The sequence below is a fragment of the Panicum hallii genome, chromosome 6 (genome assembly GCF_002211085.1).
Source record: "Panicum hallii strain FIL2 chromosome 6, PHallii_v3.1, whole genome shotgun sequence".
NCBI lineage: Eukaryota > Viridiplantae > Streptophyta > Magnoliopsida > Poales > Poaceae > Panicum > Panicum hallii.
In genome coordinates, this window is record NC_038047.1 from 41316670 (window position 1) to 41337420 (window position 20751).

Consider the following 20751-nt stretch of genomic DNA (forward strand, 5'->3'; position numbering starts at 1 on the left):
CGGGAGAGAAGAGAGAGCCGATTGGGCTGGGCCGCAAAGAGAAAAAGAAAAAGGGAAAAAGAAAAAGAAGGGTGGGCCGGTCCAACTAGGAAAAGAGAGGGAAAAAGAAATACTTTTCAAATGCATTTAAATTTGAATTTAAAATTTAAATTCAAATGGAAGAAAAGCAATAAAACAATACAACGGGGCATGAAATGCACAAATCCTATAGTTCCTTATATTTCTTTTTATAGTTTATTAAATTGCTTTTATTTTATGATAAATACTCTAAAATTCAAAATGAGGAGATAAAAACCTTAGGGTTCTAAGAGTACTCTAGCAAAATTTAATTAAACTTTATAATTTCAAAATTAGGATGTTACAATACAACATGAGGAAATTCCCAGCACAACGACTTTTAGTCGATCGATGTATCAGAAAGCCTGCCTGGAAGGCTGGGAATGGATTTCAGTTCGTCAGAAAAGAGAGAAATAAACTCACACTTTTAGCTTGCCTCTGGAATTGGTGGTTGGAAAGTAACCGTGTGAGGGAAGGAGATAGCCGTAGAGAGCCAGGTAACGTTGCATTCAATGTTATGATGATGCAGGTGGATGACTGGCTAAAATCCTAAAACTGTGCAGAAATTCCCCAAGCTGAGCAGAAATTCTCGTTGGCGCCGTCAGATTCTGAACAAACTGAAAATGAACTCGGATGGTGCGTTCGACAAAGAATCGTGCTCAGGAGGCCGGCGATTCATTAACAGAGACGAGAGTGAAGGAGCACTCCATGCTGGTGCAGGCAACACCAGGTATCTTCTTGATGCATTGAATGCCGAGCCACTTGCTTGACTGGCAGGAGTCCGAGCAGCCAGCGAGCGGGGAATGCTGAATGCAGCATGCGGAGTTGGAGACTGGAGATTGACTCTATGATGGACAAATCAGCCTTGGAGAGAGCAAATCCTAGCTTGGCACCAACGCGAGGAGGAGGAGGAGGAGGAGGAGGAGGAGGAGAAGAAGAAGAAGAAGAAGAAGCACTTGAGGTTTAAGCAAAGACAAGGACCGCAAGGTTTATTCTTTCGTAATACACTAATAGTAGTAATGTACTCTACTCGCTGAAGCGCGCATCTAGAACCCTACAATAATACAGGCTCGCTCAGACGACGCGGCGGCATAGCGTGATGCCGTCGGCGACGGGGAGTTGCACGGCCTCGACGCGCGCGTCGCCGGCGACCCTCGCGTTGAACGCCCTGACGGCCGCCCGCATCTCCCGGTCGCCCTCCGTCAGCGGCGCGTCATCCGGCAGCGCGACGGAGCCGCCCCAGAGCGTGTTGTCGTAGGCGAGCACGCCGCCGACGCGCACCAGCCGCAGCAGCTGCTCGTGGTAGTTGCCGTAGTTCTCCTTGTCCGCGTCCACGAACGCGAAGTCGAACGCGCCCTCGTTCCCCTCCTGCACGCACGCACGCAGGGTCGAGTTGATCAACGCACAGATCGATCGCGGATCAAGAGCAGAGAGAGGCTAGCGAAGCGGCGGTTGATGGCGTACGTCGGCGAGCAGGTCGGCGAGGATGTGCAGCGCGGGGCCCTCGCGGAAGTCGACCTTGTGCGCGACGCCGGCCTTCTCGATGACGGGCCGGCCGAGGTCGAAGTACTCGCGGCTGACGTCGATCGCCACGATCCTACCGTCGTCGGGGATGGCGAGCGCCGTGGCGAGCACGGAGCCGCCGGTGAAGACGCCGACCTCGATGGTGTTCCGGGCGCCCATCACCTTGAGCAGAAGCGACAGCAGCTGCTCCTCGTCCGGCGGCGACAGCATGAACCCGCTGAAAAAGCAACGAAACCCCCAATCCCACAGTGATCATCAAAGGATGTGTCAGACTTGAACAAATCAGGCCAGATTTTATCCTTTTCTTAGAGAGAGAGAGAGAGAGAGAGAGAGAGAGAGAGAGAGAGAGAGAGAGAGAGAGGATGTACTAGGTGTGCTGCTCGGTGATGAGGCGGAGCTCGCGCAGGTGCTCGTTCTCCCGCGGGTACACCATCGTGTTGAGCATGTACTGGATCCGATCGATGATCGATCACATGTTCACAACAGCATCAGATCATCAGGCGTCCAGGAGGATAAAATTCTCGACAGGTAAGCAACTGCGAGTACGGACGCACCTCGTAGAGGGCTTCGCTCTTGAGGAGCGTCTTGGTGCTCTCCTTGCTGTGGATGTCCTTCACCTCGCCGCCGGCAGCCATGGCGGCCGTGCTCCTCGCCGGCGAGCCGCCCTGCGCAAGCACCGTAGCCCGCGTCACGATCGAGGTGGCGGCGTGCTAGTGCGCTACTGCTACTCCATCAACGCCACTGGGAGCTCCGTTCCAATTTTTTATTCAAAAAAAAAGTTCCGTTCCAAACGGGTGGCGCTGGCATCACGCGCAGGTGCAGGCCAAGTGGTGGCTGATCCGCTCGCTGCTCGCTGCTCACGTCTCTGCTTGTTCCGTCGCGCCTCCTCCATCCGAAGGGCACGATGCCTCTTGTCGGGCTCGGCCGCCTTTGACGCTTGCGTGGCGTGGCCGCCGTGCGTGCTTCCCGGCGCACTCGCGCGGTGCGCGACGGGAATCAGCTGCGCTTTCGGTTTCCCCGGCGCATTTGTTTAAAGAGTTTCTTCGGAAAAAGAATCAAATTGATTCTCCATAAGTTTCTTTAAAAAAGCATCTCGAAAATTTAAAATGGAAGAGGGGCATAGCCCTCGCCGTAATAAGCTCTGCCCTGTCGCCCACACTGCCCCTCCGTCCACACCTACGAAGTTGCGGCCCTGGTACGCTTCACAGTGAAATACTCGCGAACATGTTTGAGTATGTATTTTATTAAAAAAAGCAATATGACTAACACAAATCTTAATAGGTAGAACCTATCGACGGATACACAGCACTACCAAACAAGTGGCAGACAATCTCAACACCAAAGAACACAGCATGAACAATAAAGGAGGAGACACACCCGAACCTACAAACCTTAACTATGACCATACAACTGAATCTGCTAAAGAATCAAATGGCTGAGAAATACCATTCGATGGTGGGATTCGTTTGGGGCATGACAAACATTCATTTGAGATAGTATAGACGGAAGGAGGTTAGGGTTGCAAACTACCGCAAGGTGTTCACAGTAATCGTTAAGTGTTTTTTTAGCTGTTCTAACTTGCTTAGACCGATTCTAGTGAGGAAACATGAGGGGTGTTTGCACCAATCCCATTTTACCTTTGTCCTCAACTGCAGGAATGCCATTTATGCATTTTTCTAGTGGCAGTTTTGCAATGACAAACAATCAGGTGTGTGTGATGTGCGCACTTTCATTCGGAGCAGAGTACCGACAAAATGGACCGCGGTCCTTATGGGCCTCCACCACCGCGTGGGCCGTATCAGATCCTTATGGGCCTCCACCATCGCGTGGGCCGTGTCAAAGGTTTCTCCCGCGCGCGGCGTCGAGTCGCCAAAATTCGCGCGGGTTTGTCGGTGGTGTCCGATTCCTCTACCGACAACAAACCCCTCTACTGGCTCAGGTCCGGCTACTGGACGGGAACAGAACATGGATGGCCCATTAGCATCCCGTGACTCTGGGCAGGTCAGCTGGCAGCTGCCTGCCAAGGCAATAATCGGCAAAAAAAAAAAGAATCCGAAGCCGGGAGCAAGACAGCAAGTGCATGGAGCCATGAACATTGCTAGGGATCCCTAGGCGTTACCCAATGGCCGGCATCGTGGAGCTAACTGTCTGTCAACGGTAGCCGTTCGCCCTGTCAGCGACTCCACGCATGCGGTATGCTAATTCTAGAGCGAGCGGCCAAGGATCGCCGAGCAGTAGGCGACTGACCGCACAAGCAATCAAAGCAAAGGGCAAAGTTCGAGGCGCTAACCTTGCGCGCGCCATGGACTTGGACGGGGCCTCGCGCCGGCGGCTCAGGCCACCAGCTGCTGCCGCGCCGCCGGCCGTCGGACCGCCTCGCCGCCGTCGCCGCGCGCGGGCCGGTCCTGAGGCGTCGGGCGTCCGCGCGCACCCAGCTGACCGGTGGTGCCGAGCAGACAGTGGCGCCGGCCGTGTACATGCTGCCCGGCGGCGGCGGCGGCTGATGACTGGTGTTGCCAACGGAAGGCGGCTAGCTCCCTACGCCGGCGGGCTTCCGGCACGCCGCGGAGCTGCTTCTACTTCTCCGCTCTCTCCCTCCTCTGGACTCTGGTCTCTCGGTCACACTCGCACCACCATCCTTTGAGTTGGGCCGAATCGAATGAACTCTGCCGCCGTCTGTAACGTTGAGAAAAGCTTGAGGAATTGGGACACTGGCCGGACAAGGAAGTCCCCCGTCCCCACCACGCCCACCACGAGAAAAACGAGCCACTGAGCCAGAGCTAAGGCTGCCAGCTACTAGGACTTGCTTTTCCTTTCGTCCTTTTTCCTAATCCTATTATACCTTTTTTATCTCGATCTATTATGATTTTCTTCTTGGGTCCGGTTGATTTTGTTTTAAATTATCAACCACTTTTTGACCAATTAGATAATGACACATCAAATAAAGAAGTAAAATAAAACCTGAGTGACAAAGACATCTTTTTCAACCAAAAAAGCAAGCAAAAAGACAACATTAAAAAACGAGTGATAGCAAGAAATAAATCACTCAAAATTTCTATTTACTTGGATGTCATCTGATTAGAAGTCATGTACAAACTCGACCGTGGAATGGCACGCCAGCAAAGGGGTTTTTTTTTCTTTTTTGCACGAAACAGGAGTCGAACTCCCGAGCGGTGGGTTCACAGCTAAACGTCCCACCACTGGGCTATCAGCCCCTTCGCGTCCTCGCAAAAACGAGCGAGCAAAGACAAACAGAATTACTGATTCTATTCACCTTTTTTTAAGTGTTAACGACAAGATCATAGGGATTGTGGTTGGTGAAATAAGGACGACAAACCGGATCACAGTGAGAAAAACAACCGCATCATAGCTCGGTTCCAGGGAAAGCATGACACCAAAAGGTATGCGGCAAGGAGCGAGCAAAGGAGTGACTATTGACAACACCAAACATCAGGCCATAATATTGGCGAGCAGTGATGGACTGACTAATGACAATCACGAAGGCAAGAGTAGCATGCATGCGCATGATCGGTCTGCGTGCGCATGCATCTGTGCCTGAAGTTCTGTTAGAATGACACTTGTTAGGCCCATAAATCCTTTCAGGTGCCCACCGTTGGGTGCATGCTTTTTGGGAAATTCTGGACCGACTGGACGCCTGTCGTGATCTGCCCATTTTGTCCAGCAAAGAAGATCGGCACTGGCGCACTGCAAACAAACAATAGAATGGATTTGACGGGCTAACGATCATAAACGGGCCAACAAATAGAACACTCAATGGGCCCACCTAAACAGAATCGCTTGCTCATCTCACACAAGTACACAACATGTCCATGAATCTTGATAAAATCACAGCCGCAGAAATCTGAGTGAAGAAGGAATAGAAAAAGCACCCAAGAGATGAATAGAAATTCTGTTCTTTTATACTGTGGAAACTAAAGAGTAATCGAGTGATCTGGAGAGGACAAGAACACATTAGGCCTAGGCCGCATAGAGAGAGGACGCCGGCCCGCAAAGTAGCTGGGCTCTCGCCGCGTACTTGCCGTTGTCAGGTATGTGGGCCGTATGTGGCCCACAACGGCCCGTGTTGGTTCCATCGGTACGGCAGAGCCCACCTGTTCGGCCATGTTCGAGGCGGTCAGGGACAGTACAAAATCCTGTTTAGTTTTGTACCATACTGCCGCGCAGAGAAGAGTCTTAACACAAAGGAGGCAATAAAACAAACGGGCAGCGCACAATGCAGCTCATACCTTTCTCGGCCTTTTGGCTAAGATCAAGTGTAGTATCTGTTCTTATCAGTTTAATATCTGATATGTGGGTCATGTGCCCACTTCGATATTAAATTTATTTTTTGTGGGGGAGGGTCCACCACAGTGGCTTGCCATTGGGGCCCTCGAGTGTCGCCCAGCCGTTGCACTGTTGGCAGGGCCTGGCGCACCCCAACCAAATTTGAATTGAAAATTTGTTTATGGTCAACCAGTTTGTTGAAATTTCCATGAGATTTTGAACTTTTGGCTAAAATCAAATATAGTATCTGTTCTTATCAATTTAATATCTGATATGTGGGTCTTGTGCCCACTTGGATATTAAATTTATTTTTTATGAGGGAGGATCTCCATAATAGCTTGCCATTAGGGTTCTCAATCGTCGCTCTAGTATTGCGCTACAGCCTGAGCTTGGCGTACCCCAACCAAATCTGTTCGCAAATATTTTGCCTTGCCAATCCTTTGGTACTCAATATTGCACTACAGGTTCATCCTCCTCTGATGCCAGCCAATTCATCTTCTTTGGTTCCCCATTCTTCCATCTCCTCCTGCTAACGTGGCTGGTCAAGCCTTGTTGATCAAAACCTTATGCAATATGCGTGCCAGCGCCGGTGGCGGGCGGCGGCTCCGCCGGCGCCGTGGAAGAGGACAAGACCTACATCGTCGGGCGCCCTCTGTTCAAGGTTCCGCCGCCGAGCAGCCCCTGCCGGGTCAAGGCCATGCGCTGCTGAGAAGACCTCCGAGCTCGACTGCTGTTACTCGCCTCCTTGCTGAATGCTGAGCTAGCTTCCAGCTGAGCACATCCATCTGCCCCGGTGAAAATTTGACCAATAAATAAATAGTACATAGTATGTGTGCAGATGCTGCCACTTTTATCAGTGAACCTTTTTTTATTGGGGTATACCCAGTGATGAGCAGCTTGCCTGAGTAGAGTGAGGGATTTGAGAGTTGAGACTTGGGCTCCGTTTAGATTGCAAGTTTTTATAACTTTTGGAACTTTTTGATACTGTAGCACTTTCGTTTGTATTTGACAAATTTTATCTAATTATGGACTAACTAGGCTTAAAAGATTCGTCTCGTGATGTACAATTAAACTGTGCAATTAGTTATTTTTTTTACATACATTTACTGCTCCATGCATATGTCCCAAAATTGATGTGATGGAGAGAGAGTGTAAAAATTTGGAATTTGGAAGCGATCTAAACAAGGCCTTGGTAATTGCTCAATAAGAACTAGAGCCTTGTTTAGATCGCTTCCAAATTCCAAATTTTTACACTCTCTCCATCACATCAATTTTGGGACACATGCATGGAGCAGTAAATGTATGTAAAAAAATAACTAATTGCACAGTTTAATTGTACATCACGAGACGAATCTTTTAAACCTAGTTAGTCCATAATTAGATAAAATTTGTCAAATACAAACGAAAGTGCTACAGTATCAAAAAGTTCCAAAAGTTATAAAAACTTGCAATCTAAACGGGGCCTAGTATTCTCCATGCAGGCCTGGCAGGTGGTATTTGATGAAATAAAGCATATGCTCACAAGTAAACGATTGAACGTCTGTGTCATCTTTTCCACACATTTGCCGCTGAACAAGACTCATGTTCACTACTTCCATATAACTCTACAAAGCATATGCTCACAAGTAAACAATTGAAGAAGCAGCCATTGCTGAACACCTCGTAATTACAGTTTTACAGTCGCATCCGAAGAACCCAAAAACCTCTGACAACAGCTAACTCTAGCCCACCCGTCACCGGCTAGACCTGCTGGGCTGCCACGGCGGCCGGCTGACCGTTGCCCGCCCTCCCGAACTCCAGTGCCGCCGTGCCGTCCTTCTCCCCGGCCTCCAGCTCCAGCGCCTCCAGAATCTCGTCGAGGACGCGGCCCTCGTCCTCGGACAGCTGCTCCATGGCGCGCTCGAACTGCGCGACCAGCTCCGGGTCGAACAGCGCGTGTTCCTGCGGCGGCGGCGGCTCGTTGCCGGCCTTCCCGCCTCCTCCGTGCTCGGCGGGCGCCGCCGGCGCCGCTCCGAACTTGGGCGTGACGTAGGAGCCCGGCGAGAAGGTCTGCCCGCTCTGGCGCAGCCAGTCCCGCAGGCTGCCGGACTTGGAGAAGTCGAACGCCGCCGGCACCTTCATCTCGCCTAGCTGCCGCGCCCTCGCCCGCCTCCTCGCGCCGGCGGCCTCGGCCTCCCCGCCCGCCCCCGCGGGGACGTCTCGCCGTGACCCGCCGCCGCCGCTCTTCGGGGCCTCGGCAGTAGCTGCCGCCGCGGTTCTCGGCTCCTCTCGCTCGGCCGCGCGCTCCGACGAGCCGCCCTGCGTCAGCAGCGCGTCGAAGTCTTCCACCGTGCGGAAGCTCCTCGCCCTCCCGGCGGCGCCGCCATCCCTAACGCACCGCGCCGGCGGCCTGTCGCCATCCTCGCGACCGCCCTGCTCCACAACGTTCTCCTCCTCCAGGCCAGCGAGCAGTTCGGACACGTTGATCGTCTCGATCTTGGCAGCCGGCTCGCTGATCGCCACCGCCGCCGCCTCCGCCGGGCTCTGGTCGGGCTCCTTGGCCTTCCTGGCCGTCGAGGTGGACGCGCAGAGGAGGGCCAGGAACTGGTCGCCGTTGCTCTTGGAGCTGGACAGGATGATCTCCTCGATCACGTTGCTCCTCTGGAAGCTGTGGCCCAGGGTCGCCTTCTCCTGGAAGCTCCCTGATTTCGCCAGGACCTTGGAAGAGACGCACCCCATCTCTGCTCTGAATCTCTGATTCTCTTCCTGTCAGCTCCCTCGCTCCAAAAGTATCTGAAACAGAGGACAAGCTTGTCAAAACTCAGGCCTCTACAAAATCACAATCTCTGCATCGTCTCGCTAAGAAGCAACTGAAATTCTGAAACCATCTGAACTAAACAAAAATAGGAGAGAAGAAAACTTTTTTCCGAAGCTTGCCTGATGATATGGCTGTCTGTCAGAACTGAGAACCTCGGCGCCTTCCTCCTCGGTTCTCGAACTGACACCGGGCAGTGTGCGATTCGTACAAGAAGCAGCACTTGGGGTGGCAATTAGACCATCGATTGGCAGCAAGACTAGCACAACAACACATGCAGAGATCCAGTCATGGGTGGCTGATGGCTAGAATACTCGAGGTGCCAATGGGACGGAGAGTCAACAAGTGATTTTCTATGGATCGGAAAGAATGGTGGCCTTCTTACCAGGTGCACCCACCAACCCCATGTTTGAACGCCTGGGCGTTGTTTAGTGGGCGCCGGGAGTAGCCTCGGCGTTGGATGGTTATTGCATCGCTGCCATGGAAATGTGGGGTTTCCGATCCTGTAGATTGTGATCGTATTTGCGTCCAATTTTGGAAGAATTAAGACGGTCCACAGAGCTCACGGTCCGTTTGTATGAAATTGAAACAGTCAATGGTCGTCGTTCTTGATTGTGAGCCTCCACGATGTTTCAGTTTTTGGGGCCAAGTTGGTGGATGACTTACCTGAAGTGACTTTCGCTTGGAATTCACTGCCAGCAAGCTTAGGGTTCCTTTGGAGCAAAGGAACGTTGAAGACAACAAACAGAGTAATAAAATCATATAATTGCCTTTTGGATGGCAGGATTGGTGCAAATGAATTCCATATGATAGAATTAGCTCTTATCTTATGTTTGGGTGAGTTATAACATGAGCTTCGACTCATGTTTTCAATTTCTTTGCATGTTGTTCGAACACATCTTCACTCTGATCCTCTCCTTTCTCTCCGCTGTTCATGAATGTATAAGACGCTAAAACTCATTTACCTATGAAACTTGCAAACACTTAACCTAAGTAACTCATGGGTTGGAGAATTCATGCAACTCCATTCCTTTTTTTGTTGACAACAACATTTCGAGAATCCTACGCTTGAAGGAAAACCTAAAATTTGTTCGTGGAAGCCCCGTAAAATCAAAAGTGGTTACTCAAAAGATTTCAGCCTATGGCAGTGGTTCCAGAGAAAAATTAGCTCCGCTGGATCTTTCATATGATAAAAAGCATCCACCTCACACATACATCTTCATTTTAACATAACACTTTTCTTGGTAAAACTGTGTTTGAAAAGGACAGTATCATACTAATTCTTCAGAAACAGCTAAGCAAAGGTACTCGATACAATATGCAGTGCGTCGCAACTCGGTAATCTCTATTTGACCGGATGGATTACCATGCAAGAAGATCTATCCGCGGTGTTTGACCGGGAGACATCACTCTCCTGCGTCAGTTATCAAAGCTGATCGCCAGTACAACCTGTGAGTGTCATTCTTGGGGTTTCTGCCTGAAACGTGGGTGGTGTGCATCCGTTGCACGTGCCGGCATTGCGGCCGGCGCCGAGTCACCCCGTGGGCTCCGCGAGAAGAAAAGCATGGCGGGCCGCGAGAGGACGGGAGGCCGCACTTGGGCCTTGTTGGCCCTGTCGACGGGGCCGGTACCCGCGCCCATCCACCGTGTCCGTGACCGCTCCAACGGCCAAGGATCTCCCGAGGTTGTTGGAAGCCGTCACCCTCCTACGTGGAAACCTTTGACTCTACTTTTATTCCGTCGCCGACGCAGCGCGTCAATTTTTTTACGTGTAGCATTTTCAACTCTCCTACGAATTTTTTTCCGGGTATCCTACGAAATTTCACGCGGAAGTTTAACAAGAAGCTACCAAAAATCGATCGAAGTTGGAGCTGGCAATGGAAAAACGAACTGTTCTGGCCTTCTTCTTTTTTTTGAAAAAAGGAACTGTTCTACGGTACATGGCCTCGAACCAATCACGAAAACTAGTGCAGGGAGCTTGGATTTGCTCGCGCGGAAGCTGACAAATCCCGCGGCCCACGAGACGCAGACACCGAGAAATTTCGAAAACGCGAGGATCGGAGAATGTTAAGCTAAGATTAATCATTGGCTTAGGCTAATGAACCACGGGCTAGCCACGTCTGGACGAGCAGAAGCAACCTCCCAGACGGAGCTGCGCCGAGCCGCCTCGAGCTCAGACGTGGCGACCCCTTTCCGCGCATTCCGAGGCGCGCGAGCCTGTTGTTCGAGGCGATTCCCAATCCACCTCGGGTTCCCTAATCTTGGCTCTCAAAGGTTCCAAATGTTTGTAGCGTGCGGTGTGGTGCTTTGTTCAAGGAGCATGCTCTGTTTTTCTTTTTGGGCGGGAGTTGATCGGATTATCTCTGGTCTGGTCTGGTAAAGCCCATCATCTACTCGTTTCCCATGGACTTTTCAGCCCATCTGTCTGTAAGGCCCAGCCAGCCGCTACGGCGGCGCTCGTTTGAGGCCCATGGACTGGATGTGCATGGCAAACGGCCACCGCCGTCAACGACGGGAGGAAGGGGAGCCGCGGCGACGTTGCGGAACCCTGTGCACCGATTGAATCCGCAACAGTGCCGGATTGATGATCGGATCCGTAAAAACCTGAGCGCGTTACGCGGCGGAGTTCGAACTTCAAATCCGTCGCCGCCGGCGCGCCGCATCAGGCAACGGATCCTCCTTGTACAGCTCGGCTCTTTAACTCGCGGCAACGGACTTACTGTACGATTTTTTTCTTTTTTACGGAGCAGGTTAAGGCAGTGGATCGCACGGTATCAAAGTGCTCGCGCGCCATGAGAAGATGCACGGGAGCTAGGTGGCACGGAGCGCTGCTGGCCTGGTGCTGCAGGTTGCAGCCGCCTGCCGCAGGGGCGCAGGGAAGGCACGGGCACCGGCAAGAGGACACCCGGCGCGCCCCGTCGTCGGCCATCCGCCCTGGTCCCCAGGCGACCACAGGCGGCCAGTGCTCGGCTGCTCGCCGGATCCCACCCGTCCGCTCCGCTCCCTCCCTGCCGCCGTCCGTGCGTTCCCAGCCTGAGCGGCGGCGGCATTGACGCGCAGAAAGCAGCGCGCGCGGCCGGTTCTTGTTCTCCGGCGCCGCCCCGTACAGCCCCGGGAACCTCAAAAAGAGGTCCATGCGGCCGGCGGTGTGCCCTGATCTACTGATCTGGTTGGTTGGTTTGGTTGGCATGTCGGCAGCTTGACCGGCAGGGTGCTGCTACTGCTGCAACGGTGCCGCTGGATCTCTCGTGAACTTGATTGAGATGGTGTCCAAAGCGATCGGCCGGGGAGTTGGAATTGGAACCAAACCCATCCGGCCGGCAACCGGCATCCGAGTGGAGTCGTTGGACTTGCAAAGGGCTGACCGCCCGTGGCCCTCTCCTCCTCCATGGGCTTACCCTTTCCCTTCTCGTCTACTGCTGCTTTTGGTTGCCTTGCCTTGCCTTGTTATGGGATGGGATGGGAGCAGTCCAGCTCTGGATTACTACGGTTATGCTTGGTTGGTTGCATTAGTTTCTGGCTAGTTCTAACCTAAGCTAATTTTAATCAGGCTAAATCAATACAATGTGCTCGTGTTTGGTCGTGTTTGGTTTGGTGGTTTAAGATAGGCAAGTATATCTTTTTAGCTTGTGCAACCTGCATAGTGCGGAACGGAATTCCAGGAAACCAGATTATAGGGCTACTTTTACATTTTTGGAGCTTTAGCTAAAGAGCAGATCAGACAATCAAACGTACCTAACCTGCACTCTACAAGCCTCGCTAGAGATTTATGCACCCAACCGATCACAAGCTAGGAGATTAGGAGGAGCTGCTGCGTTTTCGTTTTGATGGCCTACTCTAGCTGACTAGCTGGGACTTTGGGAGTAGCTGGTTGTGTCACCTGTGATGGACGATGCTGTGAGTGTGTGATGGGACTCCCTCCCCCCTGCATGTGCGATGGGACGCGCGCAGTTTCATTACTAGCATCAGAAGAGATTTCTAGATTTTCTTTGTCAGTTCAAAAAGAAAGGAAGAAGAAAAATACTAGATACTATTTCAGTTGCGTCCGGCTGATCGATCCGAATAATGCTAGATTCCCGTATGCTTCTGCCATCGGATGGCAGCGCGGCCATGCACACATGGTGTGCTCCCATGCCGGTCTGCCTCTATCGTCATGCACAGGAGCAACAAGCCATGTCAACCACAACTCCACAATTGGACAACAGCTAGTGCCCCCCTTCAGAGATGAAGGCATGGACGCGTTGTGTGATTGTGGAGCTGCAGGTTCCAATCAGTGATGCTGAAATTAGTGTTTCCGTCCTATAAAAAAGAAGAAATTAGTGTTTCCGTTAAGAGATGGGAGCTGATATGTTGTCAGGCGGTATTTACTTTTCAATAAACACATTACCTTTTGGCCCTTTCATTTAAACACGTCCACGAAGAGCCTTTTGCGGTGTGGTACGTTGCAGCTGTTCCGATTTACCAGTGCTCGGACAGTAATTTGAAATTGCTTTGCAAGATTTGACGGTTAATAATGTACTAGCATGCCCCCTGTCCTTGATTTGGATCCACTCCCTGTCAGTTTCTTCGGTGTTCCTACCCGGGGGTACCATCTTGTACCGGGAAGCAATTTATGTGGCAGGTAAATAATCATGCCGTATGTTCTTGAGCGGATAGGACAAGAATGCAGTAATTGTTTTTACTATTGAGTGACTGTAAATTTCCATGCGCACCCTTGCAGAGTTTTGGTCACCTGTTATACATTAAAAAAGAATAGCCACCAGCATACTCTAAAGGTTGGTCCAATGACCACACCGGATTCTCAAAAAAAATACAACGCATTCTGAAAAAGAAAATCATAGAAGGGGAAATGCAAGAATCAAATGCCATAGGTAGTCTATCTGCAAACAAATGAAGTATAGGCATTTCCCTAAGAGAGGTGGTTGATTATTATATGATGAAAACACAAGTGTAAAATTAGAAGTGAACCTATTTATTGAGTAAAAGCCAATTTGGCGTTGAAGGGTTTTTTTGCAATAAACTATGTATGACCTATGTAAACAAGAATACGCACTCATGAATGGCACGAGACCTATGCTTATGTACTTCTTGAAATGCAGAGCGGAGTATACGAACTTTATCCATGTTTGATTTACTCCCTGAGAGTGAACAAAAGAGAATTGTTCGCTAAGTGCTAAACAGTCCTGTCATGTGTTCAGAGTGTGTTTGGCTTAGCTGTGGGCTGTGAAAAAGCTGTTGTCAACTTTTTGCTGTACAAAAAGCTGCTGTGAGCTGATAGCTGTGAAAAAACCGAAAGTCGTTTGGTTCATCCTGCTTTGAGAAAGCTGTTGTAATACCTTTGAAACCCTGATATACTATATTTATACTCAAAATAATCACAGTACATAGGTTGTTCGATTTACATGACTTGTCAGTGACTAATTTAAAGTTCAAATAAAATAACTAAAATATGAGACATACCTCTATGCTACTTATTGACTGACCAAACCATCAGCTATCATCTCACGGATACTGTTCATGGTAACCTCATTATGTCCCTCTACCTCATCACCTTGTTGTGCTGCTGCTGCTGTTGCATGTGCCGCTCGAAGCATGTACTCCTCATTTGCATCACATCTATCAAACTTTTTATCGCTCAAATGGTTATCACGAATGAAATTGTGCAATGCAATACAAGCTATGATGATTTTTGCTTGTTTTTGAGTTGAGAAACGTGGCATAGCTTTTAATATAAGCTATTTTTGCTTTAGAACTCCAAATGATGCTCAATTACATTACGAAGGGACGAGTGCAAGTAGTTGAATATCTCGTACTTTCCTTGCGGTGGACGACCACGACGATGATGAAATTCCGGTAGATGGTACGTGCTCCCCTTGAACGGAGCAAGATATCCAATTTTGTTGGGATAGCCAGAGTCCACAAGATAATACTTATCTGTAAAAAAAATATAATTAGTATTAATATAGAAAGTGTTATGTATAGAAGAAAATTTTCTCATATTTGTACCTTTTGGTGGGACAGAAAAGGAATCAAAATTTGACAATGCATGATTAAGGATTCTTGTGTCATGTGCTGAACCCGACCATCCGGCAACTGCAAATGTGAATCTCATATCAAAGTCACATATTGCAAGTATGTTCTGTGATGTATATCCATGTCGACATGTGTGGTTAACCACCTCATCATTGGGAACTACGACCTGAACATGAGAACCATCTATAGCACCAATAACACCTTTGAAATGAGGCCAAAAACGATCTTCTCTGAGGCCAATAGCGCCGGGGGGGGGGCGCCGGGGGGTGCCGCGCGGGGGAGAGGGCGGCGCCTGGGGCGGAGCCGCGCCGGGGGGGGGGGAGGGCGGCGCCGGGGGCGGGGCAGCGCCGAGGGGGGGGCGCCGGGGGCGGGGCCGCGCGGGGGAGAGGACGGCGCCTGGGGCGGGGCCGCGGCCGTGGGGAGGGCGGCGCCGGGGGCGGGGCAGCGCGGGAGGGAGGGTGGCGCCGGGGCGGGACCACGCCGGGGGAGGGGGGCGCCGCCTGGGGAAGGGGCAGCACCGGGCAGTGGCGGCGTCGGGGTGGAGAAGGGGAAAAGAATGAAGGGATAAGGAAAAAGAAACAAATCGGTACGTTTGTAACGAGTGGCAATGGGTAATTTTAGCAGCTTCCGATCGTCCCCAACGCAGCAGAAGCAGGTCGGCGGCTGCTTCGCGATTTCCACCTGTGGAAGCAGGTTGCGGTGGGAAAAGCTGTTACAGAATCACGTTGTTTGGTCTGACTTCTACTTTTTCACAGCAGAAGCAGGGTACAGAAGCAGAATCAAACACACCCTCAGTGATCCACACAAACTTTTGTCTCAACTTCGAGCTTTGAAGCTCAGTTTAAATCCGAGTCCAGCCCGCTAGAGCCATGAAACCATTAACCATCATCTTTGTTTACTGGAGAAAAAGGAAAACCCTGAACTACCCCCCCCCCCCCCCCTCTCTCTCTCATCACTACTTGGTCAACATGTGAGTCATCCTCCCCAGGAAAGGCCACGAGAGAATCGAATCATCAATGTCTCCACCTAGTCGCCAGTCCCTGCCACGTCTGCTGCGCAACACGTGCTAGAGAGAGAGAGAGAATCAGTGTACACCCAGTCACCCACTAGTGTGTGAGGAGAGAGAGAGAGTATCACTTGTGTCTAGGGGGGGGGGGAGAGAGAGGTCTTGTTTCAGTGCTTGCCGAGAAGGTAGTACACACCAGCATTGGATTTGAATGCAAGCGCAGAGGCCAGTGGCCAGAGAGCAGCATGTAGCGCAGGCCGCTGTTGGACGGGTCTACTACCCCATCTGGTCATCTGCCCCGGGAGCACGGATTTCCAGGCAAAACAAGGCCATGCTCTGCCTCAGTGGCTCTGCCCCTCTCACCAGCATTATTATCTCGTGTCCTCTTCCGGTCTACCGCTGCCTGCCTGCAAGATCTCCTCTCGCCGTCGCTCGGTGTTTGCCCTAGAAAGACCTGCTCGGTGTCCCAATGGTTTTTAGGGTTCTACTTACCCAACGGCATGGCTTTGCAATATTGCATTGCAGATTTGCATCAGCAGTAGTAGTAGTAGTTTAGTACTGCTGCATTGGCTAAGCTTAGGGCGCCGTAAAGTAAACAGTGGGGAGGCACCACCCCAGAGCACATAAAACAAGGGCCTAATCGGTCAGATGACGGGCATTATTCAATGGCCCCAACCCGACCTTTCCACGCACTGTTCCAGATGAGAATCACAGCCGCATCAAGATTCGAAACACACAGGCTTGGTCCGATCCTGGCGAGGTTTGAGTTGCAAATTTTTGCAAACAGTTTTGATCTTCAGAATTGGACGGACAGGATGGTTCTTCCTGGGGCGTGAAGCCACTGCTTTGGCCTTGCTGCATTTGGGCTCTACTGTTGGTGGGTAGATTTTGGCCTTTCCCTGCTTGCTTGCCTGCTTGCCTCCGTCCATTGGGAATGGTGCTGGTCTTCTCGCAGTGGTGGTGTGTGACACTAGCCCTAGCAGCAGGAGTAGTAGCTTCACATTTCCTTTGCACCTTTTGATGCCACATATGGTTTCCAATTTTTTTCTGCTAATATTTTAAGGGGCTGGCTGGTGGTCATCTCAAGAGACCTTGAACTGAAGCTGTACTTTGCTTGACATGAATGGGCCTCCACCCTTCATTTGCTCCTAGGACAGGGGAGGGTCACAGTCGCCCGCAGGAGGATAGTTACGCCCATCCCATTCAATGGCTTGAGTGGGAAAGGCAGCGTGCCCGTTTTTAAATCCAAATCCAGCTCCAGCCTCCAAGCTCTCCTGCCATTTTTCTGTTCTTGAAGCATCAGGGGAAACACCATCGGCTCTGATGTGGCTGGATTCTTGAAGGCTGCATTTGTCTCGGTAAGTTTCCCCTTTTGACCTGTTTCTTGAAGGTTCAGTTTCCTTTGCGCATTTTTTGATTTCTTAGTCAAGAGCAGTATCTGCAGATTGCTGCGGATTATTGCTATGTTCTTTTGTGGTATCTTTCTGAATGAGATGCAGTATATTCTCTACTTTTCTTGATTTGATGTTTTTTTTGGTTCTAATATAACTCTGCTATTTTCTTCCCCTTCTGCTCGATCTTTGATAGGGAAATGAGGTGCGCCAGATCGTGCGGCTCTTTCCAGCAAGCTTCCAGAGCTTTGTGATTTGGTAGCCATGGAGGACGAGCAAAAAGCTGCGAGCTTCCTTGATGTGCCCAAGGATATCCCCATTGCCACCAAGTCCCTCACCATCCGGACCAGCGCCGCCGGATGCGGCAGCGGCTCCGACCGGTCCTGCCCCATCTCGCCGGCCATCTCCATCACGCCGCACCTCTACTCGCCGTCACCGCCGTCGTCCGCGTTCGTGTCCGCGCTGCAGTCCCCGTACATCTCGCCTCGAGTTCTTGAGCCGCCGCCGGCGCCGGCGCCTCAGCCGCGCCAAGAAACCAAGGCCGCCGGCGCCAGTGTTGTCACCACCTCGGCGCCGTCACCGGCGTCATGCTCCAACGGGTCCCACTCGGAGGATATCGACGCTCCCAGCGCGCCCAGTGCGCCGCGCACGCCACCGTCGGAGCGCTACGACTCCAGCGGCATCGACGCGGCCAAGATTTCCGACGGCGGCGGCGGGGCCCTTCCCCCGCGCGTATCGTTCTCGTTCCCCGTGCCGCGAGTGTCCTTCACCAGGGGCTCCGTGGCATCGCCGTCCTCCAACGCCAAGCTCCGGAGCTGCGACGTGTACATTGGCTACCACGGCAATGGCGGTCTCGGCAGGTTCTGCAAGTGGCTCAAATCAGAGCTTGAGCTGCAGGGCATTGCGTCTTTCATTGCTGACCGTGCAAAGTACTCGGACCCGCAGAACCATGAGGTTGCAGATCGGATTATTTGCTCGGTTGCATTCGGTGTTGTGGTTGTCACCATGTCAAGTTTCCTCAATCCATTTAGCCTTGAGGAGATCAGATTCTTTGCTCAGAAGAAGAATCTGGTACCTATATTGTTCGATACTGAGCCTTCAGAGATTGCGGGGCTTTTTGATGGTAAATTGGAGGATAAGGAGGGGAAGGAAGCATTTGAAGGACTGATGCGGTGCCATGAATTCAAACTTGAGGCAAATGAGAGCAATTCAAGAAGCTGCGTGTTGAGGACAGTTACTCTGCTGCGGTCCAAGCTTGGCCGGAAGAATATAGCTGAAAAGGAGAATGAAACATCTGAAGGCCTGCCTTTTCCACGCAACCGGCATTTTGTTGGAAGGGAGAAGGAGCTGAGCGAAATCGAAGGCATGCTCTTTGGGTCGACCGTGGATATCCAAGAAGATTGCCCAAGGGCTTCCAGTACAAATGAAAGATCAAGTGGTGTATCTGATGGATTTGCTGACGAGGATAGTGATACTGCGAGGAAATCTAATGCCAGGTACATCAGTCTGGAGATGCGCAAATGCAAAGAACCGACATTGGAGGCTTGGATTGACCCAGTGATTGAGTTGTCATCAGGTAAAAGCAGAAGCCTCCAAAAGCAAAGGTCAAAGCACAGGAGGTCAAGGTTTCGGTGCAACAGCAAGGGCTATAACAGTTCCAATGTAATCTGCATCAATGGTTCTTCAGGCATCGGCAAGACTGAACTGGCGTTGGAGTTTGCTTACAGGTACTCACAGCGGTACAAGATGGTACTGTGGATTGGAGGTGAAGCTCGGTATTTGAGGCAGAATATACTTAATTTATCCATGAATTTGGGATTGGATATCAGTGCTGAGGCTGAGAAGGATAGGGGTAGGATTAGGAGCTTTGAGGAGCAAGAATTTGATGCTTTCCAGCGGGTGAAGCGGGAGCTTTTCCGTGATGTGCCCTATTTGCTTGTAATCGACAACCTTGAGAGTGAGAGGGATTGGTGGGAAGGCAAAGATCTACATGATTTCATTCCAAGGAATACTGGAGCAACGCATGTGATTGTGACCACACATTTGCCACGTGTGATGAACCTTGAGCCAATGCAGCTACCACAGCTCTCGTACATTGATGCAATGGCCTTGATACAGGGGAAGAGGAAGAAGGACTACCCGCCTGAGGAAACTGAAGTTCTCAGGAAGTTTGATGAGCGTTTAGGCAGGCTGAGCTTTGGTCTGTGGGTTGTCGGTTCACTGCTCTCTGAGCTTATGATTGCTCCTTCCACTCTATTTGAGGCTGTTGAGAGAATATCGCTCAGCGAGAATTTGTTCCCCATTGGTGCCAATGACGATGGCTTCTGCCGTAATAATTCTTTCTTGATAAAGGTCTTGGTCTTCTGTTTCGCATTGATGGACCGAGCAAAAGGAGGAAGCCTTACCTCAAGGATGGTAATTGCTGGTTCTTGGTTAGCTCCTGCTCCTGTATCATCCACACTATTAGCTGCAACAGCGAGCAAGCTACCAATGAAAGGCAGTGGTATGCACCTGTTTGGGGAGTCCCTCAAGACTGCATTTCTATGTGGCACACATTGCTTCCTAGCTCCAAATGGGCGGAAGGCTGAGGTGGAGTCGGCGCTCTTGCTTGTTAATCTTGGGTTGGCAAGAAGGGCAAATCGACATCCTGGTTGTTGGATCCAATTCCATCCGATCACACAACTCTTTGGTAAGATCAGGGGAGGTTTGGCGCCTACAACTGCAGCAGTGAATGGAGTGATGAGAGCTGGAAACCCCTCAGTATACTCTGACCACCTGTGGGCTAGTGCATTCCTTGTGTTTGGTTTCAAGTCTGAACCACCTGCCGTTCAGCTCAAAGCAGTCGACATGGTCCTCTTCATCAAGAAGACGGCGCTGCCCCTGGCAATCGACTCCTTCATGTCGTTCTCAAGATGTGGTTCAGCTCTGGAGCTGCTCAAGGTGTGCACCAACGTCCTCGAGGAGGTGGAGAAGTCCTATGCGTCGCGGATGCAGGACTGGAACCGCGGGTCGCTGTGCTGGAGGAAGAAGCTGCAGCCGAACCACCGCATTGACGAGTTTGTCTGGCAGGAGGTGACGCTGCTCAAGGCAACACTGCTGGAGACGAGGGCCAAGCTGCTCCTCCGAGGCGGGCTGTTCGACACCGGCGAGGAGCTGTGCAGGACCTGCATCAGCATCCGGACCGTCATGCTCGGCCACGGCCATGCCCAGACGCTAGCTGCCCAGGAGACACTGGCGAAGCTGGTCAGATACAGGAGTAAGATATGAGATGATGTCCAAGACACATGTAAGCTCCTTGTAATGTGACATTCCTCTGTTGTATTATAAAGGGTTCAGAATTTTTCACGTCCCAGTACTTCTGAATCTGTGACACCAGCTACAGTTTTGTTAGCCATCATCAGTATAATAGCAAAGCTTCATGATGCCATGTGTAACTTATTTTAGCGCAGGTGCCATATGTAAGTGGAGGCGTTATGTACAGTACAGTCCATTTGCTATTTGGTAGGACTTCATTTTCATCTTACCATTGAGCTCGCCAGATGAAACTTTCAGAAATGGAGATGGCCTTCTTTCTGTCATCTTGAGTACAGTTTTGGTGAACAAAGAGCTTCGTCATACTATAAAGTTGCTGGAAAGTGAACACTTTCTCCTATGAACTAGCA

At 51.1% G+C, this 20751-nt stretch overlaps 1 protein-coding gene, 2 non-coding genes and 1 pseudogene across 3 annotated transcripts; 3 read left to right on the forward strand and 1 right to left on the reverse strand.

Annotated features, from left to right (window-relative positions):
- Positions 1-908: 908 nt before the first annotated feature.
- LOC112897852 lies at positions 909-8999 on the reverse strand (annotated as a pseudogene).
- LOC112898641 lies at positions 5825-6021 on the forward strand. Its single transcript, XR_003229902.1, has one exon. It is a non-coding gene; the product is annotated as a U2 spliceosomal RNA (small nuclear RNA).
- LOC112898653 lies at positions 6074-6268 on the forward strand. The gene has a single exon (XR_003229913.1). It is a non-coding gene; the product is annotated as a U2 spliceosomal RNA (small nuclear RNA).
- A 7870-nt stretch (positions 9000-16869) lies between the features above and the next one.
- On the forward strand, positions 16870-20434 carry LOC112897312. The gene is made up of 2 exons (XM_025965592.1): positions 16870-17056; positions 17286-20434. Exon 2 carries the CDS (start codon positions 17354-17356, stop codon positions 20354-20356), a length of 3003 nt encoding a protein of 1000 aa, XP_025821377.1. The 5' UTR covers positions 16870-17056; positions 17286-17353; the 3' UTR covers positions 20357-20434.
- Positions 20435-20751: the final 317 nt, after the last annotated feature.